This window comes from Oreochromis aureus, linkage group 11, assembly GCF_013358895.1.
Source record: "Oreochromis aureus strain Israel breed Guangdong linkage group 11, ZZ_aureus, whole genome shotgun sequence".
NCBI classification, from domain to species: Eukaryota; Metazoa; Chordata; class Actinopteri; order Cichliformes; family Cichlidae; genus Oreochromis; species Oreochromis aureus.
Genome location: NC_052952.1, coordinates 9,709,781 through 9,735,237, shown reverse-complemented (window position 1 = coordinate 9,735,237; position 25,457 = coordinate 9,709,781). Strand labels below are relative to the sequence as shown.

The following is a 25,457-nucleotide window of genomic DNA, read 5'->3' as shown; positions in this document are numbered from 1 at the left end:
TTTCAGTTAGTTTGGCATCTGGACTTTGACTGGGCCACTGAAACACCTTGATTCATTCCATTTTCAGCCATTATGTTAAAGATTATTGTTGTGTTATGTTACATCTTCACTCTCATTTAGCCAAAGGACGTCGTTCCAGAAGTCTTGTAGTTTGTACAGATACAACTTTGCAAACCTAAGCTCTGCAGCCATGCTCTTTTTTTCTCCTCGTGCTTCAGCACAAACCACACTTGTTCAGCTATTTTTCAGTTGAACTTTAAGTTTGAGCATAATCTGACCTTAGTTTCTTAGTTTGAATTTGCTGGGATAGCCACTCTTGGGAAGATTGCGTTAACACACACCTGAACACTCTAGACCAGCAAACAGCCAAACAGCTGGTATTACGGAAGTGCTCACATTCACTGGTCATTTAATCAAGTACTTCTGATTAGCAGCACCTGGCTGCTTTTTACCCTCTCATTTCCCACAGAAGCAGTAAGGGTGTACTTAGTTTTTCACTGTACTGTATAGAGCCCCATGAAAACTTTCTTCACACAACTTTATAGTAACAATGCTAGAAGTGCCAAAGCTTTTTTGCAAGTAAATCTTAAAATACTGTTAAAATAAATATGAATGCAATGACTCTTTCCATAACCCACTGAAATCAGCATCTTCATACCTTCAGAACAATCTTGTTGTCTGAGGTTGGGGTCCTCCCCAACCAGAGGGCAAACTTGCAAGGATCTCCCTCCACATGTTCTGTCACTCCAAGCTCTGACGTCTGATGAGATGAAAAACGTGCAAAAAAATATGACGAAATATAAAAATATCTCAGATTTATCATCCTACAGTTGCATTCTTTTGCTAAGTTTTTTTAAGACTTAACATCTTTATCACTACTTCATATTATTTTTATATGCAGTTGTGTCAAATTTAGTCATATTCAGCGTTATGGCCAAGGTCACAGTGGATGTTACAATTTGAAAGAATTCCCTCGAGGTGTTCAAGAGATATCAAGTTCAAAATGGGAGCAGCTGACAGACAGGCTGACTTATAGAAGTAGGGACAACTGAGAAGTATTCTGTCTCCAGCCACAACCGTTGCCATCACAGAGGCATAAAAATGATGTGATAACAGCCTTGTAACCCAGATAAAAACAACAGGTGTCTCGGAGGACCTGGCGTGGATCCACCCAGTACAGCCTGATAAAACAATTCTTACAAAGAGCTTGCTCTTGTAGAGGTATTTGCTGCGCCCGTTGGAGTCTTTCACTTCTTTGCTGAAGACCAGAGACATCTCAAAGAGGAAGAGGTGTCGATCGCGACCCTTCCGGATCAGAGTCTTAGGATCCCAGACCTGGAAGGACTCCTGGAGTATCAGCTCTCCCTGGGAGTCAATGTTCCCATCAAATCCTGAGGTAGTGAAGGGAAAAGCAGGGAAGAATCACTTAAGGGTGATTTCTTGTTTCTGCAGTAAATGCAAATATGTTTGTAGGAGGCAAGTTGAAATAATTTACTTCTGACTCACAGTTGAGTCAGAAATACAACTGACTATAAAAATGAGCAACATATTTCGTTTTCTCTCAAAAAGCGAAGTGACAGTTCAGTCACTGGCTACAGACAAGCAAAGCAAATAGGTGTGTATAATAAAGACATACTAGCAGATGTACACATGTGTTTACCCACCCTCCAGCATAGAGAGGTGCATGGCATCGTTGGCTCTCTTGGGGACACTGAGCATCACCTCCAGGCCATCCTTAATCTCCCCTTTTCCTTCCTCACAGCATGTTAACAGCTCCTACAGTGGAGCACACAGACGTGTCAACACAGTGGCATTTAAATACAAAACTTTCTTAAGATTCATTTAAATGTATGCTCTACCTTTAGAAGCAGCTGGTATTTTGTGATTCTTTGGACTGGCTTGATCAGATAAGAGGAGATAGAGTTTGCGAGACGATGTCTCTGCTGGATTTCCTGTAAATTGAAAAAGGAAAGAGACACTTTTACAGGAAATTGCTTCATTCATTCTAAATCATGCGGCACACAGAGGAACCATGAGGGTTAAATTAATTATGATTCGAAGGGAGTCAATTTCAGATATAAAATGCAGATTTAGTATTTCTACTCCCTGAAGATGAACAGAAAAGATTAATGCTGTTGGTAATATCTTACATCAAAGTAGGGTCCAGCATGTTCCACGATGAGCTGAGTTGAATCTGGCTTGTTCTTACAGTAGTTCACGTACATCTGAAACTTATCAGCCTTAGCAGGAAAAATAACAGCAGTATTTATTCACAAGAAATCCAGAGATGCGGATAAAACAAAAATGTTTTTAGAAGAAATGGACTATTGTACTATGCCATGTTTTAGCATTTAACATAGTGTAGAAAGAAACAAATTATTAAGGCGGAAGATTATCTCCTACCCAGGTTACAAAACAATGGCCGACATCTTCTGGAAGCTGCTCGTACTTTTCCAACTCCTTCAGGAAAATACTGTACAGAAAGAGGAAAAGATAGAGGGTCAAATTTCTGTGGATTCACTGCATTTTTTTTTAAATCAACTGATATTGATGGTAAGGAAAACAAAGTGTCACAAAATAATGCACTACTGACTTGTGATGAAACTCATAGAGGTCCTGCATGTTCCCAAAAATGATGTGTTCCTTGTTGACAATACCAGGAGGAATTTCCTCCACGCCGCTGGTCATCTCCCACAGGTAGGTCTGCACAGACACGCACGCCACAGAATAATTAATTTATCACCTAGACTTGTGTCTAGCTTAAAGAAAAAGTAAACTGGCAGTGTAACCAAATGGAAATCATTTTAAAGAAAAATATCGCCATAATTCAAGAACAAAGAATGAAGTACGTAAAGTTTTATTTATATTGCACTTTTCAAGATAAACATCAAAGTGCTTCACAACAAAAAGAGTTAAAAACATGAACATAAAGTTACCTAAGATAAGTTTTAAAAGATGCGTTTTCAGCTGTTTAGTGAAGACCCGTGTTTGTTACAATACTTACATCCATACACTCTCGTAGGTCTCGTACATAGGCTTTCTCTGTTTGAATCAGCTCTGCCATTATAAATCTGAAAGGATATAAATATTGGGAAATGCAGAAAGTGATGCACACGGTACACTGCTGTGACTGACAAAATGCAAGTAAATATAACTCAAAAACAAAAGGATTTCTGAAGAGATTAAAGACTGTTATCAACACTTTTGAAGAAAGAAACACTTTCAAAACGAAGAAGAAGAAATTAAAGGATTTCACGAACAATTTATCCACAGATGTGCTTGTAAAACCTGTAACTGTGGGTTTACTTAGATGGCAGTTAACTGATTTTTGTTTCTTAAAGATGACTTCAAGACATCAGTGAATTAAACAAACCAATGGGTATAACAGAAGTCATCCGTGTGTGTGTAACTATTACAAACAGGAAAGACACATAGAACAGTGCTGCTCTATGTGGAAGCATTATAATTCCCCTTGCTTATAGCTGCTCATGAGATTCCTCCAATAGGAAATTCCTTTATAACCCAATAAACCATTTCTAAGTAGTTACCACAGATATTTTTTACAGCATCAGCAACACAAAGCTGCGCCATTAAAGCTCTTAACTAATGTATGTCATTGTGCACTATAAACTGTTTTTGTACACACCTGAATGAAACTGGGGTAATCAGGATGATATTTACATGTAGTTTGTGTTATATAACATGAATGTACACATTACTTAACAGTAAATTTAAAATCAAAGCTGACCTCAAGCTAGATAATGTCAACAGCACTGAAAATGCTGAAAATATTTTATATGTTAGCTGGAAATGATGTGCCTGAAACCTATGGCCCTGGAAATAAGTGGAAAATCAACCCATCTGCTGCCCTTACTCTTTCCTCCGTGCTGATTTCCTCTTCTCCTCATTGAGTTCATGGGCGGCGTCCCGCAACTTGACCTCTGACCCTGGAGCACTGGCTGGAATGATGTCCAGTTGCAACTCTTTACTCTGAAAACACAGGAGCCAGGGGCTATTATGTAGTGCACAACAGGCCACATCAGTCACTCAGCAGTTCCACACACTAGTGGGTGATTTATCAGCAGGATTCAGTCCAGGTGTAGTTTATTTGGGCTATATCAATGTTAATTCCATAAAGCACAAAATGATTTTTGAAAAGCTTAAAGTCGAAGCAAACGGTCATAATGCACAGTTATATCTCGCAAATACACATATATGCGTTTCATTTTTAAAGTTGTTTGAAAGATCAGATGTGGTGTTATCAGCGATGGGCACTCACGGCCTTGTTTGAGTCGGAAGAAATGCCAAGCGCTGTTTCCAGGCAGGTTCGGTATTTGTCCATGCGGAGAGAGAAGTCCCTGTAGCGCTTGTCCACCGAGGACACCCATTTCTTTATTTCCGAGGCATGGGCGTGGCCCTTGTCACAAAACCCATCCGCCAGCTGGATCAACAGCTTTACGCGCTCTTTGGTTTGCTGTCAATAGAGAGGGAGGGGGCACAGAGTGGGAGGGATGGCCATACAGAGGAAAGGTAGATGGCAGAGAAAAAGAGAGAGAGCGTTAGGAAACAGTGTGTTGCCTGATGGACACAATAGACTGCTCCCTAACATAATAACAGCGACACAGTAAAGAGGAAACAGGACAATATGCCGCCCTGGGAATGGGCCTCACAGCAGAGGGTGAGACTGTGCAAATATACACGCAACGCAACCAGTAAGTAGCAGAAACTGCAAACAGGCTCGTCCTCCTTCTTTTATGGATAAATAAACAGACATAAATGTACACACACATACCTTTGCTGTGATCTGGAAATCTTCATGTTCCTTCAGCAGCTCCTGTGTGTGGTGAATGCTCGACCCGGTGGATGTGTGAGTGGACAGGTAAAACTCCCCAGTGTCATGGATCCACTCCAGGGCCTGAGGAAACAGCCAATCACAAATGAGTACGTATACAGTGAAGGGATTTTAGTTTAACACAGACTACCCAAATCTGAAGACCTAATACACTTAAAACTACAAAAAATATAAAAAATAAACCCTTAGTGTATTATGTAGTATGTAGAGCATTATGCAATATGTATATGTATATTTCAACCAACAATAATTCTTGTGTTTAAAATGATTGTATAGTATTTTCTGCCATACAGATTGCCTCTAAGACTCCCTTTATAATTCCCTACGATCACATTCATGGGACTTCTGGATGAGGAAAGTTGACATCAGTATGACCTTGTGAAAATAACAAGACATGGAAATATGATGCATACTTTTATGTTTTTTGGTTACCCTCCAGATCCAATCATTTAACACTTATTAAAATAATTAGTTACTTCCTAAATTTCTAGCATTCACTTCAAATATGTCCTATTTAATTTCTATCCTTATTAGTGTTTGCGTACTTTAAAACTGGGTCTGCCGGTGATACCTCCCAACCAGTGATGGCAGAACTGGTCCAGTCAAACTGTGAGACCAGAAACAAGCCCTGGGCCCTGGGGATAAAACCTGGACCAGCCTAGAATAGCCATGTCCTAGAAACACGCTCGATGTCATCTGGCTTTATTGGCTAAGAGAATTGGTCCGTGCATACACCCAAACACCACAAGAGGGAGCCAAGTGGCTTATATTAAACAACCTAAGGCACTCTAGTACAGGAAAATAGAGTGCAGATTCAAACTTGCTTTGGTTCTCTCATGTCATGTTTAAATAAAGTATTCCAGTTATAAGCTCAGTTTGTAGAGTGTAAGGGCATCCCGCCTGCTACTGCAAACAATATTAACCAAACTTTTCTCAAAGTGAGACTTGTTTGAATGAGAAATATTGAGTGTTCTTTGGAACTTTGGTTCTCTTATTCTACACAGAAAAGCTTCCCAAGGTTGGGTTGACATGTAGGGGGAAAAAAAGAGTTGAAGAGATGCTTTGGAAATGCTTTCCAGTAACTGTAACCTTTATATGTCCTGTGCCACATAATGGTAGCCATCCTTAAGACATTTATACGTATCACTCCCTGTTTGCAGCAGTTCCAGTTGACTGTGCCATTATAAAGAAACACTAACTCATTGTTTAATTCAAAAAGAGAGACAAAACAAGATGGAAGTTGCAGCTGCTCGCCAACAACATGAATATGCTGATATACTCCCACTCCAAACACCAGGCTTATTTCTACTTTCTCAGTCTGCAGTAAATCAAACACCACAATGCAGTTATCTGCTGAGCCTCATGATCAGATTGTGCTTATTCCCACTGCACATATAAACAAGCACACACCTGTTTGGCGCTGCGTTCAAACACTACATATTGCTGGCACTGGTCCAGTCTCCGCTTCCTCATGGTCCAGAAGTGAAGCACTCTGTTTTCTCTCTGCAGCAGCTCATTCAAGATATCTGATGAATTGACAAAAGCACATTGTTTATTCGGGTCGGTTACGAATTTCTGCTTAACACGCGAACAAACGCAGGAAAAAAATGAACGCATGAAATCAAAACTTCTCAGAATAATTAAAATGGTGCAAGGAAAGTTCAAAAAAAGCCCTTTTCAACCATGGAATACATATCAGCTTCACACATCTGTTAATATTAATGTTTATGTTTGTGCATTTGTTTTTGCCTTACATGCAAAAGCACTGATGGATTTATGCCACTGTCAGCATAAACTCTAGTTTAGCGTAACACCTCTATGTCTCTCTTTGTCTCTGTATACGTGCAGTAATCAAAGAGAGGTGAGAAATTGCTATAACCCTCCCACAAATACTCAGGAACAGGCCGATCTCCCCCGGACTGGGAATATCAAAAGTCCATCACAGTCTTTTATCTTATTGCAAATTAGCAGCAGTGTTGTTGAGACAAAATGCTATTATGTAAATGTGTTTACTGCTTCAATAAACCTAGATGAGAGAATTGTGCAGCTGTAATTTTCTATCACTCATCTATCACTGTGACTGCATGCATTCAGACTTGTTTTCTTTTGAAAGTGACATATGAAGGACCACTGCCTTGACTTTTATTTGGGAACTTCCCAATCAGACATGAAGAGATGTTAAGATGCCATCGAGTTAATGGCAATGAGTGCATGTCTGAAAGGGGCTTAGGTTTATACCAACTGTGTAAAAAACATTTGTAATGATTCCTGTAAACTGTAATAATGAGATCCAGAAAAGATGACAGTTATCTCTGAGTTGTTTACTTACTCTTAACCTGAGTCTCTGGAGCTTTGACGTGGGACAGCATGCCAGGCATGTTGACGCTGTTTCTGTGCAGGTACTTCAAGAAAACATCAGCGTTGCGTCTGGCTAGCGTACAAGCCTGTAATTGAGCAGAAGAACCCGAATGTTACTCAGTGGGTCGACACATTCATATCCTTATAATCAGAGGTTGCAATGGGAATTGGAACCCTGAGATCCAGGGTAGAAGCACAGCGGCGAGCATGCCTGTTTCACAAGCCCTACACAGTACAAAGTTGGACTTTTCCTTTTGCTACCAAATGTATTTATATTTATCAAACATCACTTGTTGAGCAGTCTTTACCTTTCAAAATAGTCTGTCATCTTTCTCTCTTGTCCTCTCTTTTGTACATCTTTCTCTGTCTCTGAGTGAACTTCTCACACATTAGCTCTTTTTTTTCTCCCTGCAAGCATGGAAACTCTACCTTTAACTAACATGTGCTACTTCAAAAATGTAACTGCTAATACTCTCGCTCCTTTTCTGTCACGGTAGCTGGAGTGGGTGTCCTGGGTTACGTCTTTTGTCTTCCATTTGAATGCTTCGTTCCACCAGATGAGCTGGAGGAGTTGGCTGGGAAGAGGGAAGTCTGGGCTTCTCTGCTTGGGGTGCTGCCTCTGTAACCCTGCCCCACATAAGTGGTGAAAAAATGGATGGCTTGATAGCTAGATGCTGAAATACCAAGACCCCAACATTTACTGACGCTTGCGTACGCTTGACGAGGACAAAAAGTAAATAAAATGTGTGTAGACTGTGCAGATGGGATCAAGGCTAACATTACTTTCTCAGCAGTACCAGCTGTTAGCAACAACAAGCGGCAGCACATTAATAATGAACTCACTTGATCTTATTTTGCATTAAACTGCCTGTCAGATTTAATTACTCTTTAAGTGAGTGTGCAGGAATGCCACTCTGGATCAGTCCAGGCCACATTAACCCCCCAAAAATGCTGACGTTTATTTTCCTATTTGCAATAAAATCATCATTCTCACCTTGAGGAAGGCCTCTTTCTGCTCCAGATGTTTGCTGATCATGGGAGTGACATGGTCTGATTCACTGTTAGGGCCCAGTTTATCAGCACCACCGCACCAGTCTTCTTCTCTCTTATACTCCTGCTCGAGGCTTTCTAGCACACTGCACACCTACGACACAGATGACACGGTATAGTTTGTAAAGAAACTGCTCTTCAGTAATCCACTCCTGGTCTACACTTTCATGCAACCTGTGCAAATTCGGGCTGCTGGAAGCAATTTTCTTATCCGAATGTAACTCTGCAGGCACTTACTTTGGGGACTGATGCTTACCAGGGAAAGAGAATGTTTTTAAACTTAAATTTATAATTAAACTTACTCATACATTAAGATCAGATATTACTTTGGTGGCACCCACTCCCACACTCATATGCATTCACGCGCACAAACAATAATACCTGTTCAGAGGTCTTGTAGAAAGCCACAGAAGCATTAACCAGCTTAAGTCTGTCCTCCATCTTTAGCATCAGCTGCTGCCAGTGGTCTGCCACCTTCCAGTCAAACAAAATAAATCAGTTTACCATTACCAGCCACTGCACTGCCTGCACTATTTTCCCTCAGAGACAACACAAAGCAACAATACCTTTTCTGCACAGTCTCTGATCATATCCATGTCATAGTGGTTTGCCTGGAGTAGAGCCTCAGCTTTCTGCTGTACCTGCAGCGCGCTCTGATGGGTTTTCTGCATGCAGGGGAAGGGTGATATGAAAAACAATGAATTTCAGGCGGTACATGAATCTCTATATCACAACGATTGCTTTGAAAATTCGACCTCAGCTTCCTCTTGGCCCCACGGGGCACTTTGGTAGAGATCTGTGAACTGGGAAGCAACAAAGTAAAGGCAATATAAACAAAAGCTGTGTCTGATTATAGCTGTGTCATAAAGGCTGTCCTAGAGTGAGCATTTCGGAGAGGAAATGAGATCGAGGGTAAAAAAAAACAAACAAAAAAACAGTATCTGGTGATGTTTGAGTTAAAGTGCATAGCCCGAGAGTAAGGCTTTTGCTTCCTGCTGGACTCTGGGCAGTCGAGGATAAACAAAAGAAAAAAATTAAGGATATCTTGCTACCTTTGATAATATTTTTGTGGGATAAGTCTTAAGTCCGGACCATCTGCTGTGTACAATTAAGAAAGATATTGCTTTTTTTCCTTCACTAGTGCTGGGGTGGGAATCAGGGGCGTGCAGCATGTGTTAAAATTCCACTCTGACTTATACAACAATAAAAAACAATGTTCTTCTATGTGTGAATTGTCGCATGTATGTGAGCATCGTAGAAGTAGGTCAGGCACAGGCCTGCATTAAAATGAACCAGTCTCAATAGTGTTCAAAGAAATGCCCCCCGAATAATCAGGGGTAAAGAGGAGAAGGAAAATAAGGGGGAAAGGTAAAAGCAGCGAGAGAAGAAAGAGAGGGGTATAGATGCTGGTTATTCATAATTCCATTTCATGGCTGACTTGTGATCAGACGGAGAGGCCGTGTGCAGCAATATCAGCCTTAAAAAGAGTTTTAGAAAAGCAAAAGGTTGGAAGATGAAGGGCAAGAAAGCGACACGGAAGCAGAAGCGAGGGTGGAAAAGGCAACTAGACCTTTAAAAAATGAATCAAGGTAAACCTGGTGAATGGGGGAAGGGCGGGGAATTACGTTTTTACAAAAAACACAGAAGCAAAAAAATGAGACAGCTGTGTTTCTTGTACCTCTATTGCATGTTGAAATTGTTCATGCTCCTTTTGCAGCTGTTCAGCCTCTTGTAACGAACTGGCTGTGATCAGACCGGCGTTCAGCATCGACTCGCCATTACGGATCCAACCCAGCACCTACAGCACAACAGAAAGTGTATTTATTTATCTTCGAAAAGAGTGGGATTACATTTATTATGACATTTTAAAAACAACTATTTTTTCAGCTACTTCTCTGTTCTGCTATATTTTACTCTTGGTACTCTGTGACAGAAATGCTCATTTCCAACTTTTAGATCTTGAAATTATACCCTGCACACATTTCCCAAACCACCTACTCTACCCCGCCTTGCATACATGCTGCCTGCAGCACCCAAAAATCACATTTGCTTTTGTTTTTCGCTGGCCTAATTCTAGCCAAAGGTTAGTCTCTCAAAGACACCTCGCTCACTCTCTCTGACTCAGCGTGCACGCCTGCTGAGTGGGTGGTAGCAGAACTGCAACTGAAGCGTGGCCAGAAAATTAATGACGCTACACAACACTGACACCTGTTTTTGAGAAGTTTTAACAGGGTCAGTGTTTCCATTGCACTTGCAACGACCTGAGGCGGGGCAGGTATAAGGTTAGCTTTTTAATCTCAGAGGAGCCGTGGGGACATGTGGCTTAACACAGATGTGTGAATGAACAGTAAACCCTTTTATAATATAGCTCAATATTTTATCAAACCATGGCATAAAAACACCACTTTATCTATTTACAATCCTTTTGTTTTGTTTGAGCTCTCGCTTTTCTATTATAAGGCCTCCAGCAGACCTAATAAGAAACTACTTCTGGGTTTGGGTTAAAAAAACAAACACACAAACTTACACTGGTAAATTTAGCACAGCAATATTTAGAGATAGTTCAGCAGCATAAACACACAAGCTTCAATTACAAGATTATTGTTGTTCCCGTCTTTACTGTAAAAGGGTGCAGTTAGAGGATTCAGAGCAGGGTGTGTAATAGCTAAGCTCCCCCGTGTAAGAGAGTGGATGGCAAAAGCTGTTGAAGTGTATTTTACACCGAATTCCTGAAATAATACGCACTAACCACACTGACGATCTCCATCCCAATTCAGATTTTCTAGCTGAACATGAGCTGAATAAACAACCATCACGCTCTGTAAAAGAGCTGCACCTGCAGCAACCTTTCTCTATGAATGATGAGTAACTCCATTCAGTAACTGAATGAAAAGTAACTCCATGCTAACACGCTATCATCATTCTGTCAGCTGTCGTATCATTGTGACGGCAGTGCATTTGAAATGTTTTGACGCAGCCCTCTTCGAGTATCAATATCAATTTTTTTTTCCAGCAACCAAATTTTTTTCATTAGTTTTAGTTCAAGTTCAAGCCTAAGACTGTTGTTATTTGGCTGCATCACCACAATAAGAGTCCTTGTTGTGAAAATTGCCTCGGTGTTTGTTGATGTTTTGGCTTCAGATAACAGCAAGAAAGATTGCTCCACATGATTGTCTTGCTGTAATTGTGTTCCACTACTGAATAGATATTGTTAGGGAATGACTAGATGACATGCAAAACAATAGGCACAGCAAAGAAACCACATCTGTTTTTGTCTGGATTATTGGTTTTTCTTGTGTTTCTTTGTAATATTGCTGTTTATTCAAGTATTTGAACAAATAGGAATATATTTTTCTTAATGTTCTGTGCATTAAATGTACAATAAATTAGTGGACACTACACTGAATTTCAAAGTTGCTACTTTGATTGGACTTTTCTAGTTATATTGAAAGACGTTTGTGGGTAATATGCAGTCATGAGAAAAACATCATTAAAACAAATTATTATGGAGGGATTTTGGTTCATTCTTCTTTACAATCTTGTTTAAGTTCATTGAGGTTTGTTGGCAATAATTTTAGCAGAGCTCTCTTAAAGTCCTACAGTCATTACAGCGCTGAGGTCTGGGCTTTGACTGTGTCGCTACAGCACAGGATTCAGCTCTTTTTCAGCCATTCTGTTGCAGATTTGCGGGTGTGCTCGGGATTATTGTTGCATCTTGAGATGTACCTTTGGTGTACAGAGCAGTTCATTGCTGACAAAAGCATGCAGATTCATAACAAGCCCAAATTATTACCCCTCTACCACCATGCCTGATAGTAGGTATGAGGTGTTTGTGCTCTGTGGTTTTCACCAAATGTGGCAAACAGCTCCACTTTGGTCTTGTCTGTCAAAAGGACATTATTCCAGAAGTCTTGTGGTTTGTTCAGATATAACTTAGCAAACCTAAGCTGCGCTGCCATGTTGTTTTCAAAGAGAGGAGGCTTTCTCCTCGCAACTCTTCCAAACAAGCCATACTTGTTCAGTCTTTTTCTAATCGTACTGTTATGAACTTTAACATGCTCACTGAGCCTTTTATAGTCTAAGATAAGACCTGAACGCTGAAAACCAGCAAACTGCCAAAGTGTCTGCTTTTATAGAGGTGCTCACACTTGCTGATAACAGTTAATCAAGTGCATTTGATTAGCAGCAACTGGCTGCCACTTGCACTCTTAATTCCTGTGAAAACATTGTACTTTATTTTTCACAGCACTCTTGTGAGAAAATCTCTATCTGTCATAATGCATGATGCCAAAGGTTTGGGAGTACACCTGGACAGATCAAAGTGGAGTCAAAGAAATTCATATTTAGTATTCTGATGAAAATTTAATGATGGATCAATTATTGCACTGCAAACTAAATTTGCTCATTACTGAATATGTTTGGGAGAAGCGGAATGAATACAGTTAAGAACGAGTGAGAGAGACAGAGAGAAATTGTTGACACAGGATGAGTCATCTACCCATGGTCATGTACAGACAGAACATAGTATGTGCTAAAAGGCCGCACTACCACTCTCTGCTGCAACTTCACAGTATGTTAGCACTAAACTGTCAGAACAGATTTCCATTCAGCAGCGTGACTTCAGGAAAAAAGAAGACTCATGTGAATATTCATGTGTGACTATATGTGTGGGACGCATATATGCAGTTCATAATATATAAATATGTTACCAGATGTCAGAAAACAGTTTCAGGCTTTGTGAGTATAATGCAGTCATTGTTCTTTTTCTAGCTTTTTTCTGCGTTGCTTTTAGAGAGCTTTTGAAACCCAAGTTAAACCTTAATCACTGCTTTAGTCTTGAATCTTTGTCTCCCCTGAGTCACATACATACCTGTTTGACTTCAGCCTGCAGATGCCTTAACTGGACACACTGCTCCAAGTGTCTCCTGTGCTGTTCTGCGGCGAGGTCCAACTCCTGCTGCTTCTCGTGGAGAAACTCCAGCAGGTCCTGAACCCGTGTGGCCATGTCCACGTCTCGGTCGCATAACAGCTCCACACCTGCAGAAAGTGGACATTCTGTGTTACCAACACTGAAAAAGGTTTTCTAAAATAATCAGGATGGTTATACTATACATCACTACATTTCCCTGCATCCATAGAACAGCAGTAGCCACAGCTGGATGGCTCCCTATTTTTACACTCTACAAATTATTCATGGAAGGCATGAGCAGAGGAATGAGCTGGGAAATGACAATGCAGCAAAGGTTTTGGCCTACGAGAAGTCAAATAAGGGACTGAGCTCCCGAGGGTATTTTAGCCCATGCAGAATTTCCCCTAACGACTGGCACTGGGTCACCCCCTTGAATAAATACTCAAGGTTTAAGTGTATTTATATTCCCTCACTCACCAGACGCCTGGACCTCCGTGACATACTGCAGCAGCTCTTGTCCCTGGTGGATGACATCAAAGGTGAGGTTGTTCATGGTAAGCGCTTTGTCCGCATGATGCTGCAGCCTCTGCTCAGCCAGTGTCAGATCCTCCGTGTCAAAGTCGCTCATCTGCTGTGACAGCTCCTCATTCCATGACTCCAGGTCTGAGATGATCTGAGAGGGGCAGAGAGGGTTAAGGTGGGAAGAAGGGTTGACGTGCACATAAAATGGGAGAATGTTTCCTTTTTATATTATTCCCAAAAAGGACAGAGACAATGAAGAAACATTTGCACCAACAGCTGTGAGCTACCTGATCCCAGGATTTTTCTTCTACACCACAGTGACCCCTCGATCTAGATATATATGTGTATTTTTGGTTAGTTAAAATCATTTTGAATGTATGTTGATTTGATGTTAAAAAAGGGAAAAATAGAGACCAAATGACTATGAATTCAAAAAAAATCAGGTTTTCTATGTTTAAATATTATCCTGCTAATTCAAAGCAAGATGTCTGACAAAAAACAAAAGAAGAAGAAAGAGGGAAAGAATTGCATTTAAAAATATGACAGCTGTTCCATCTTCAATTAGCAACTCAAGCGCTTTAAGAGCTGTAAGCCAGCAGCGCGCTGGCTTCCACAATAATGGATAATATATTACAAATGGTAATAAACGGCTGGTGGAGCAGATGTACTGAGATGTCAGCGCTTGTCTCTGACTGCCCACACAGACTGAATCATGATACCAGGAGCACCTTGATCCTGGCACCATTCAGCTCTGTCTCCATGCTGTCTCGATCTTTTTTGGTTTTTTTGTTTTCAAACCGTGAGTTATAGTTTTTTTTTTCAAGAAGGTATTCACCTCTTGCTCTGCAGTCTTTATTTATTGTATCAAGAGAGAGGGAACCACGTTTTATGAAAACTGTACAAACTTTTTTCTACTAAACTTGACTTTACACATTCTAAAAGCACTTTAAGCACACAGGTATGCTGGGGAATCACATCTTAATGTCAGGTCTGAGCTTTAGAGAGTGACATTTACAGTGCAGTTTCTTTCGAGGTCTGACCCTAGTCTCTGACCTAGTGTAACCCAACAAATGCATGTAAAGAATGTAAAGTTACCTTTGGGTAACTTGAGTCACCGTGCCCTAACAATCAGAAGTCTAGATAAGAATTAAACATTTTCCTTGAAAATCAAAGCTGTCCTCTTCATTTTATAAACAGTTATCCTGTTATCCTGTTACTGTCATGGTCCTGGGTTTGTGACCAAGTAGTTTGTGCTTGTCTTGAATTGTTAGGTATTTCTGGAATGAGGTTTAAGATAATGTGTTATTTCCTGAGTATAATTTCCTTCTGTTTCTCAGTTTGGTTAATTCTCTGTTCCTTGTTCAGTTTTATTTAGTTCCCTTTTCATGTCCAGTCTTCCCTCTGTGTACCCGTGTTAGTTATTTGTGTCTCCCTGTGAAATCTGTCTTGTCTCCATCTTTATTGGACTTTTTCCTCAGTCTTCTCTCTATGTCCCTATCTGGTCCCTCTGTGTCCCTCACTCTGGCTCTCTCTGTCTCTGTCCCTCGCTCTCCCTGTCTCTCTTCCTCGCTCTCTCTGTCCCTCGCTCTCGCTTGTGTTCAGTTTCCCAAGCTCCAGCAAAAAAGCTGTGCGAGTTCTGAATCTGTCTCCGAGTCTCACACATGACAGTTACACAGAAAACCTCCAACACAGCGAGGAAAAATAAGCCAACAGCTAACAGCCAGGCCAGTGAGTTTCAATATAAGGCAGAAAAATAAAAATCGGGAGACAGTCATACAGAAAATAGTTGTTGAAAAAAGGAGAACAGCATTGGTGGCATCACGTTCCTAATCATATGTGAATAAGTTAAACCTCCTCAGCCAGTACTGTGCTTAATTTAATCTGTCCCTCAGGTACATCCCCTGATCCAGATTGTCAGAGACAGTTATTTTATTCATAATGCAGTTACACCGTGCACTGCTAAAAATGTAATTTACTACAGCCTCTACATAATGTGTAATTATACATTTTGCAATGCTTAAGATTGTTACTGGTGTTCTCAGAGAGGTTCGCCTAGTAAGTGTGAGACAGCTGAGAGCTTTAAATATTCCCCCGAGATACAGAAAACAAGCCACAAATGCCAAATTCCAGCAACAAGAAAAACGTTGTCTTTCAAGTGTTTCTATGAATAAATACATATTCTGTGGAGGTAAATTCATATTTTAGCAGGTATCAGTCTTCACTTTCCTGATTTCCTTCTCCTTTTTCACCTCATGACAAAAGCACTCAGATGAGAATTGGACCAAGGGGAAAAAAAAGATTCACAAAGTCTTGAATTTTCATTAAGATTAAAACTGATATACTGGAATTATTTAAAGCAATGAGGAAAACACAATGCATGAAAGTCTACTTCACAGGAAGGCCCTAATTCTAACTATCGAATGAGTATACAAAAGGCGAGATAGACCACTTCTACAACAGAGAACATTACCCTGTCTCCAAATGAAAACGTGCCTCTGCTTTGTGCACTGTGCTGTAGGAGTTTGGATTAACAGAAATTCCCCTGCCATAAAATCTGCTCTGCACAGAGACATGATTTTTCTTTCAGGGTAATCTTATCAAGCTTCCATAAGAGAATAACAGATAATACCTTCTTAAAACAATATGATGATTTTTACAAATCTGGCAACAAAGTTTTAACAAACTTACCAAGCGCTCATTTAGACTCTGCTCTCCTCTCCTCTTACAGTTGAGTAAAATGCCCTCTGAGTACAAAAAGACCATTTCCTTCATCTACAAAGACTGAAATGACTAACTAATGGAGGAGAAGTCTCCCCTCTGACTGTTTTGGTCTTGGTGCTATGCACTCATACACAGCTTTTGTCAGGCAATAAACCACTGAGGGAGGAGTGTGTGTCTCACCTCAACCAGTGCCCTCATCTAACATACACACCCCCCCCAAGTTAAGCCAGGAGGGAGTGTCGTTGTGCAACTGCGCGTGTGTGTGGAGTGGCAGGAATACCTTTTCCACTCATCATATTCCTCAAAGTCCCTCTGTTAATCCTGTGTGCAAGAGTGGGTGTACCTGACCTGACTCACACATGTAATGTACACCCCATCATATAATATTACATTTTAAAAGCTTTACATATTGTAATGTTTTGACTCTACATTATATTTATATACTTATTGTTAGAAGATTCTTCTTAAGTTAACGATATTTTTGTTCAGATGAAGAGAGCAGACAACTCAACACTTAACATGCTAGCTGATATGTGACAAGCATTTTTAACATATTTATCATATGCTACTAATACCATTACAACCAGGTTTATTTTAAGGTCATAGGATATTTATAGAAACTTATATGTAACCATTGACTGTTTATAGACTGTTAGAGAACGGTAATAAAAGCCTTGCGATTCTTACAGTTCTTCATAATATTCACAAACATATGTGAGTCTAATTCATTAATCAGTTGGGTCACTGTTAACAAATTAACTTTTTTAGTTTTATGAGATACATTTTTGTTATACATTTATTTGCAGTAAAGTATACATTTTTGCAGCTGTTACATTTATTAACATTTACTATGCTATGCTATTCTATGCTTTATTATGCTAAAAGATGACTAAAGATGCTTATTATTAGATAATTACATAATCATATAGTCAGTAGCGCATTCACCAGACACTTTGTGAGGTTCACCTGTTTGGCGGCTCATGAATGAAAATATCCAATTAGCCAATCACAGGCAGAGACATTTACGCATGTCAACATGGTCTTGAGACCACCTGTTCAAGCTCAAGCTGAGCGTCAGAGTGGGGAAATATCTTCACACACTAACATCTCTAGAGTTTAAAGAGAATGGTCTGAATAAGAGAAAATCAGTGAGTGTGAGTTCTCTGGGTGCGTTATTGATTCCAGCGAATGACCAGATTTAAGTTTCAAGCTGACAGGAAGACAACAGTAACTCAAATAACCACTTGTTACAACCAAGGTGTGTAGAGGAGCATTTCTGGACACACAAAGTGGCAAATCTCGAAGCAGATGAGCTACAGCAGCAGAAGACCACGACAGATTCTGCTGCTATCAGCTAAGAACAGGAAACTGAGGCTGCAATTCACACGAGCTCACTAAATTTAGACAATAGAAGAATTGAAGAACGTTGTCTGGTCTCATGAGTCTCGATTTCTGCTGTGACATTCACATGGTAGGGCCGCAATTTTCTGTAAATAGCATAAAAACACAGTCCTATCTTGTGTTGTATTAACGGTTAGGGCTAATGGTGGCGGTTTAATAGCGTGAGCGATATTTTCATGCCACACTTTGGGGCCCTAGTATCAACTGAGCATTTAAACACACAGTCTGCCTAAGTTTTGTTGCTGACCATGTTCATCCCTTCACAAAGCTGAAATGATCTCAAACTGGTTCTTGAACAAGACAATGAGCTGACTGTATTCAAATGGCACAGACAGCCATAGATCCCAGGCCAATAGAGCAACTTTGGCATGTGGTGAAAAGAGATATTCACAGCCAACAAATCTGCAGCAACTGTGTGATGCTATCATGTCAATATGCAGCAAACTCTCTGATGAATGTTTCTAATACCTTTGTTGAATCAATGCCACAAAGAATTAAGGAAGCTCTGAAGGCAAAATTAAGTCTAATCCAGTACTAGTAGGTTGTACCTAACAAAGTGGCTGATGAGTGTAAAGTAAAGCCAAGAGATAATCAGGAGACTCATTCTGTGGGCTTTCCACTTACCATCATCATCATCATTATCGCAGGATCACCAAACTAAGTTAAAGTCATCCACTTACCATGAGTGCTGGTGCTCTATCGAGAAGCTGTTTACGCTATTTTTATTCTGGACCAAAAAACACTAAACTTACCACCCATAGAAACCACAAGTGATGAGTTTATAACTGAAAACCATTTTCCAAAGATAAATATATTCATTATGTCCTCAATAATGACTTTCCACATCTCTTCTTGTTACTTATATGATTCTTATGAATACAAGCCTGCATCTGTTTTCAGTGCGTTTGGTTCTAAAGTGCCTGAGTGTAATTCTTCTGTCAGCACAGTATGGCTCAACAAATCTAATTTGATAGCCATGATAAAAATAAAAGCAATGCTTTCTTTCTTTCTTTCTGTTTTTTCAAGAGCAGCTCTCATTTCTGAGCACCAGCTGAGTAAAGCGTTCACTCTCACAGCAAGATGCTAAGGAATTAGCAAACTGCAGACCGGGGAGGGGGAGACATAACTGGAGCGAGTCAGTGGATGAGATTCATCGAGTGGAACTAAACACTTTTTTAATGTAGCGCACGTGCGAGTATGACTGTGAATTTAGCCGAGATTTAAACCAGCTGGAATCCTCACTCCAGGACTGAATCTTCCTTTCATGCTGTAATGGTCCATCAGCTCACAGTCACAGTCATTTTGGTTTGCCAGTAAGCCCGCTGTCACATGTAATTGATCTTTTCAACAGCCAATAAGAAAAACAAATTGGCTGATATGATACATTCTGTTATTTCTTTCTTAGCATATCACATGTGTTGCACTTTGTTTTTCATGTCCAAACTTTTGGTCTTCTTGGTCTCAGCTGTACACCTTAATTTCTCCCTTTTCATTGAAAACACCTTCCTGCTGTTTGGATATTTGAAACATTCTGTCTTCGCTTTTACATCTAAAGATCACGAGTTCTACTATTCTGGTGTTTCCTGTTCTCTTCCTCACTCTCACTTTTAAAAATAAATATGCATCATACACCAACCCTCTATTTTCCGCCTACTTACGTCAATTGCGTCCCTTTCAAAGATGCGGAGCTGGAGGAAGAGCTCAAGTTTGATCTTCCTTTCCTGGAACAACTCCTCCATCTGGCCCTGGGCCTCGTCCAGCTGCTGCAGCACGCTCTCGATGTGGGCCATGGAGCTGTTGTGCGGAGTCTTGTTGCTTGAGATGGCAGAATCTCTGTAAGCAGGGGTTAAATGGAGAGGACTTAGAGGTCTGCAGAGGTTTGTTCCCAATTTTTGTCAAGTCATTCTTTTAGAAATCACCCTCGCTCGTTTTCTCCAGTGTATACTTCTATCAGCGCTTCTTGTTTTCCTTTTAGCACATGATCATTGAATAATTGGAAAATATGTGTAACCCAAGGCCATCTCCAGATGGCAAATGTGACAGATGATCAGATGAACATTGAATATTACAATATTCAGACTTTAGTAAATCATGTAAAAATTTAATAATACTAATAAATGATCACCTGAGCTGTTGTATGAGGTCCTCTCCTTCCTTTATAACATTGACTGTTGCCTGCAGGGTGGTCTGCTGCTGCTGGCCGAATCGCTTGATCAGATCCTGGACTGCCTCGACCGACTCTGCGTAAACATCATCCAGCAGTTCTTTCTGAAGCTCCTCCAGCCATGTCCACAGCTAAGTGTGATCGACAAAGAAAAAAAAAACACTTTAAATGTAGAGAAAAAAAGCACAATAATCAGCAGACACATGTTTGAGGGTGGTGCATATAGTGGCGTGAGCTAAACAGACATCTAAGAATAAATAGACAAGCTGCCAAATGGATAGACACGAGATATGAGACAGAAATCAACAACAAATCAAATCCAACCAGTTCTTTTCAAAGCTGGTGTTTTGTGAATGGTCATCTTTGTAACAGATTAGCCATCTGGGTGAATTGGCTCAGGGTACTGAAGCCCTGGCATACGGTCCAGGCTGCAGGGGAGAGACCCTGGCACCCATTGTTTGTCTAACACCCACGCTGCCAACACAAAAACATGCCTACTTTTGATATTGTTCACTGTGTTAACTATGTTACATATTACATGGTTTCCATACTGACACAGACCATTAAAAATGTGTGAAAAGTGAAATCAAGCGAGTGACTCATTTTTCAAAACAAATGCTTCTCTCTTTGTCAAAGCCCTTGTCTGAGAATTTCTGATTAAGTAAAGATGGCTATTTTTATTAGTCCGATCCTTCTGATCAGTTAGCTTCATGGAAAACTGGGGCAGGTAAACTGCTTCTTATACAGTGTAGTTCATGCCCTGTCATCACAGTAAACAACTGCCTTCTAACACACTGGACTGCATCCAAAGCATTCTGCAGCACTTGAAGAAGTGATGGGCAGCAGAGTTGGAAACATTCACTTGTACAAACATATGCATGCAGAGAAAAGAATCATAGTGAAACAAACACACAAATACACGCTCAGAAATACACGCGCGCTCACACAGATAGCGTACTGCTATCATTGTGAGCTGACAGATGGGATGAAGGAGATTAGTCCATATGGGCATTAAAGACTAGCTTCATTAATAATACCTAGGCTCTGACTGTCTATGAGTCTATGTAAACAGGATGTAGTGTTAACACATGCAGAGAGCACTGCCTTGTCCGTCTGGGAAGGTTAATTTTGACAGTCAAAGATACACAAAAGAGTTCTTTCAAGGAGCGGTTAGCACAAATGCATTTTTGCAGCTCCCTAAAGGCTTAAGAAGACAACCTAAAGACCTGCCTGCCTTAATCAAAGTCAAGGAGAAGGCAGATGAGGTCAGATTACCCTTGTATGGCGTGTGAATGTGTACTACAGAGGCAAAAGAAAATTATACTCTTTGTTTTTTACAAACAGCATAATGATTGTTGCAGGAACACATCTGGAACCAATCTGATGCATTTATTCAAACACACTTTATATAAATTGCTACGACTATTCAACATAGCCTGCATGTGAAAACTGCCAGAGCAAAGTTAGCCTGCGGAGTTTATTGCATTTCAACTGGAGCATCTCTGCTGCAACAAAAATATGAAGACAGGGAACTCAGTTTAAAATATATTTCTAAGAGCCTTAACACAGAATAAACATGATTACATCTTTTTTATATACAATGTCCTCTTACAGTATTAGTCACATGAAATTCTAGCAATAAGCAAAACAGAGGAGTTAAATCAATGCTGCAAACAGGACAAGTTGAAGCAGGGAGAGGGACACGCACCTCTTTGACATGCGTGTGGAAGGCAACAGACATGTCCAGCAGCACTTTACGTTGCTCGACACGTCGCACAAAATCCTGGATGCGGTCTTCAAGCTGGTGGGCGGCCTGGTAAATTTCCTCTGGGTCACACTCTCCGGTCTGGGCCAGCTGCTCTGCAGCCTCTAGTAACTTGTCAGCATTGGTGTAGGTGTTCTGAAAGATTAAATACATTTAAAATGAGAATATTCTATTTCTTGCAAGTGACCTTTACAAGAAGAACTTTACTTACTTTCTCTTGTCACTTTTGTCACAACTTATTAAACTGAACCTACCAACTCAACGTTTTGTTTTGTGTTTTTTTGTCATGTCTACACAGTGGAATACAGTTTTAAGGTTGTTGCAAAAATATGAAATTGATGAGAAAACGTATGTCACAGAACAAAGAGTGTTTGCTTTGCTCACCTGTGCAACCTCTTCAAAGTCTTCATGCCTTTTCTGTAAAGCCCTGGCTCTGTGCAAAGACTTTCCAACACCTGTATGTTTGCTAAGGAAGGCCTCACCGTGATTTTCTATCCAGTCCAGCACCTTTAAACACACACACACACACACACACACATAAACAGGTAAAAATAAGCAGTCCATTTCAGTATGCAGTACATATTTTCCAGCAGTAGGGGGTACAATCGGCTGCATTTCGACCACATTAATTACAGCAGTCTATAGATGTCATCTCTCTGCTTCTCCCCACCCCCTTTTCTTTACTCCTTCCCTCCATATGCAGTCTGTCATGTTTAAATTACAGCCTGGGTGACTGGGTTTTGCTTCAGTGCAAATCCAAAGCAGTGTAAAGAGTCAACATTTCCATTGTGGCTGTGAACAGATATAAGTCTTTGTACTTATTAATAACCTTATTATTTATTAAACAGATGGCCTAACTCCATCTGTTTCTATGTGATGTAATGAAAGGGATTTTCAACATCTCTGAGAGAATATTTTGATGAGGCAAACGCATATGAACATGCACACAATGCCCTCGACGCATTATGTGACAGTAAATTGCATCACCATGGAAACCACTACCAAGAGAAAAAGGTGATAAAAGAAGAGAGGGGGACGACAGAAGCATAGACGTACAGCAAGAATGAGTGAGAGAGAAGGAGAGGTGGAAGAGAGCAGAGAGGGGGTTCATGCCCAGAGGACAGAAATACACCAACTCAGAAGTTTTGATCTAAGAGCTCTGCCATCCCCACCACAGCCACACATAGAGACACTCACTCAAAGGAAATAAAAAAAGCTCAGAGGAAGTTAAAAAAAAAAAAGGGGGTTGAAATAACTGGAGATTATTATATCATATTCTTCAATCACCCCCTCATTTTTTAATTCAATTTCAACCTTACTCCTGTATGAACTGGAAAATACAAATATTTATAAGATTCAATAACCCTAAAATTGACACATAATGACAAGCCTAGGAAATAGCTCTTCATAGACATCCTCTCAAGCTCTCAGAGTAAAAAATGCTTAAGTGGAAGGATTTCTGCATCGGAAAGTTAAGAGTACAGACAATCTAAATCTACGGGGAAACTAATTCAGACATAAGGGCAAGATGGGACAGCACTTTATGCAATTCCTACTGTACTGTCGTTGTGTGGGCGTTGAGAGTCTCAGCAAAGCCAGGTTTTGCTGCGGATGTTTGCACACATTTCTTACTTGCTGTACATCCTGCTGAAAGACACACAGCTGCAGGCGCTGGTGCAGACGGACTTTGCGATGCTGCCAGATGTTTTCCAGTTGCCTTTGATGATGCAACACCTCATGGATGATATCCAAAACATGATGCACAGCCTTGGAGTAGTTAGCTGATGCCATCAACGAATCTGCACTTCCTGGGGTCAAGGGTCGCTGCAGTTTGTCCAACAGAGACTTGCCATCCTGGCTTACCTGTGAAAGTTGATGGGCAGTGTGACATTTAATACTGGGTGGATCTGATGGGTTTGATACTGTAAGTCGACTTAGAATATCAATACAATACTAAAATATTTGAAAATCATGAAAACGTTCTTGTTTTTTGTATTTTCATTCAAAATGTTAAAACTATTACTTAAACTATATTCATTTACATACTGTATAGAAACATTTCAAGGCATTTTATGTAATTTTGAAAATGATGGGCTATGGCTCATGAAAATCAGAGTCTAAGATCTCATATTATTAGAATATTTCCTAAGATGAATAAAAACAGGATTTCTAATGCAGAAATATGGAATTTCTGAAATTTTTGGGCTTCCTCTTGACAATATCTCATAGATTCTCTGTGGAGCTGGCTGGCTAGTCAAGCGTACCAGTAACATGGTCAGCAAACCATTTGGTAGTAGTTTTAGCACTCTGGGAAGATGCTAAGCATCTCCATAAGCCTTGTCAACAGACTGACGCAGGAAGTGCTCTAAAATCTCATGGGAGGCGACTACTATAACACACAGTGGACCAACCACTACTAAATACCAGTAGACAACATAACACCCTAATAATATTTTTTTTTTCTCAACATCTCATGTATGTTTTTTTAACAGAATTTTTTAACGGAGGCAGTGAATCTACCAATTTCAAACCAAATCAGCCATCGTTTAATTTGTGTTATTTGCTTTATTTTAAGTCGTGAAACTAACTAAAACCCAAAGAGATGTATCGATGGAGAAAGTTTCCATTGTTGTTGAAGGCATGTGTGAATATTTTGAATGCACGATTTGCATAATCACCACATCTATTGTTTGTATTCCATAGAGTCACAATGATATTTGTATATATATTTGTATACTCTGTGTTTTGCATGCTGATTTGTGTCATGCACTTATGGTTCGGCATGCACTGTGTCTGCGAATGTGCCTGCTCCTACTGACCTCAGAGTATGCTGTGGTGATGTGCTCATACAGCCCCTGGTGATGATGGATTGTGTCTTCCAGATCCTGGAGTTCAGAGGGCAGCTCTCCCTCACCACATGCCTTACACCACGGCTCCACTTTACTCATGTACTGTGAAAAAAGACAGACATACAGTATTTGTATAGAAACACAAGTTCAGCATCATACAAATGCTATTAAGACTGAACGAGCAGGTCAGTCAAAGATTACAATAGCTTTAATATGTCTGCAAAAGTCATTTTTGCACACAAATAATAACCCTGAACATTTCTATCCAGATGGTGGTGCATATGAGAATTTCCATGGGAGAATCAACACAGTCAAAAAGAGAAAAGTAAGACTGAGCCATCACATGGAAAAAGAAAGATTCACTTTTTGATCTTATTTAGGAAAGGAGATTACATGTGATCACTAAATTATAATAATACATATATATATTTTGCCACAAAAATAAGATGCCTGCAGTACTGCTCTGTCTATTTCTACTGATGGTAGAATAATACAGTCACTTACGAGAAAGTCTTGGACATCAAAGACTACACAGAAAAAGAGCCATTCAGCAAACAACAGTTGTCAACAACTAATGTGCTGCTACTGCAACCGTAAGCAAAACAATTTAAAGTAGTATTGATCATTTAAATGGTCTCTCATTAGCAAGGTTCCACAGTAACCTCAGGGCCTTTAAATTGGAAAGTTTTTTTTTATCTAAATGTATAAGTAAGTAAGTAAGAGTAGAAAATTACACAAAGCTGTAATACTGTTTAGATGACAAAAACACATCATTACATAACAGATCATATGCTGCATGCTCCAATTGTTGTTTGCACAGCATGTACTAAATGAATGTAAGAACTCACAACTTTATAAATACATGC

At 40.0% G+C, this 25,457-nt stretch overlaps 1 protein-coding gene across 4 annotated transcripts in view; it reads right to left on the bottom strand.

The window, feature by feature from the left end:
• Positions 1-25,457, bottom strand: part of LOC116322587 (triple functional domain protein-like) — a 106,694-nt gene that overhangs the window by 27,150 nt on the left and 54,087 nt on the right. For all 4 annotated transcript variants that reach the window (XM_039619558.1, XM_039619556.1, XM_031742690.2 and 1 more), the window contains 25 exons: positions 24,562-24,693; positions 23,375-23,605; positions 22,127-22,249; positions 21,686-21,877; positions 19,939-20,108; positions 19,472-19,646; positions 13,647-13,842; positions 13,131-13,297; positions 9,939-10,058; positions 8,827-8,925; positions 8,642-8,734; positions 8,205-8,354; positions 7,182-7,296; positions 6,263-6,378; positions 4,793-4,915; positions 4,280-4,474; positions 3,875-3,990; positions 3,005-3,071; positions 2,594-2,703; positions 2,404-2,473; positions 2,151-2,240; positions 1,860-1,952; positions 1,665-1,776; positions 1,201-1,391; positions 659-760 (listed from right to left, as the gene is read on the bottom strand). In XM_039619558.1, coding sequence (XP_039475492.1) covers positions 659-760; positions 1,201-1,391; positions 1,665-1,776; positions 1,860-1,952; positions 2,151-2,240; positions 2,404-2,473; positions 2,594-2,703; positions 3,005-3,071; positions 3,875-3,990; positions 4,280-4,474; positions 4,793-4,915; positions 6,263-6,378; positions 7,182-7,296; positions 8,205-8,354; positions 8,642-8,734; positions 8,827-8,925; positions 9,939-10,058; positions 13,131-13,297; positions 13,647-13,842; positions 19,472-19,646; positions 19,939-20,108; positions 21,686-21,877; positions 22,127-22,249; positions 23,375-23,605; positions 24,562-24,693 — 3,348 coding nt within the window. The remainder of the gene's footprint in view (positions 1-658; positions 761-1,200; positions 1,392-1,664; positions 1,777-1,859; positions 1,953-2,150; positions 2,241-2,403; positions 2,474-2,593; positions 2,704-3,004; positions 3,072-3,874; positions 3,991-4,279; positions 4,475-4,792; positions 4,916-6,262; positions 6,379-7,181; positions 7,297-8,204; positions 8,355-8,641; positions 8,735-8,826; positions 8,926-9,938; positions 10,059-13,130; positions 13,298-13,646; positions 13,843-19,471; positions 19,647-19,938; positions 20,109-21,685; positions 21,878-22,126; positions 22,250-23,374; positions 23,606-24,561; positions 24,694-25,457) is intronic.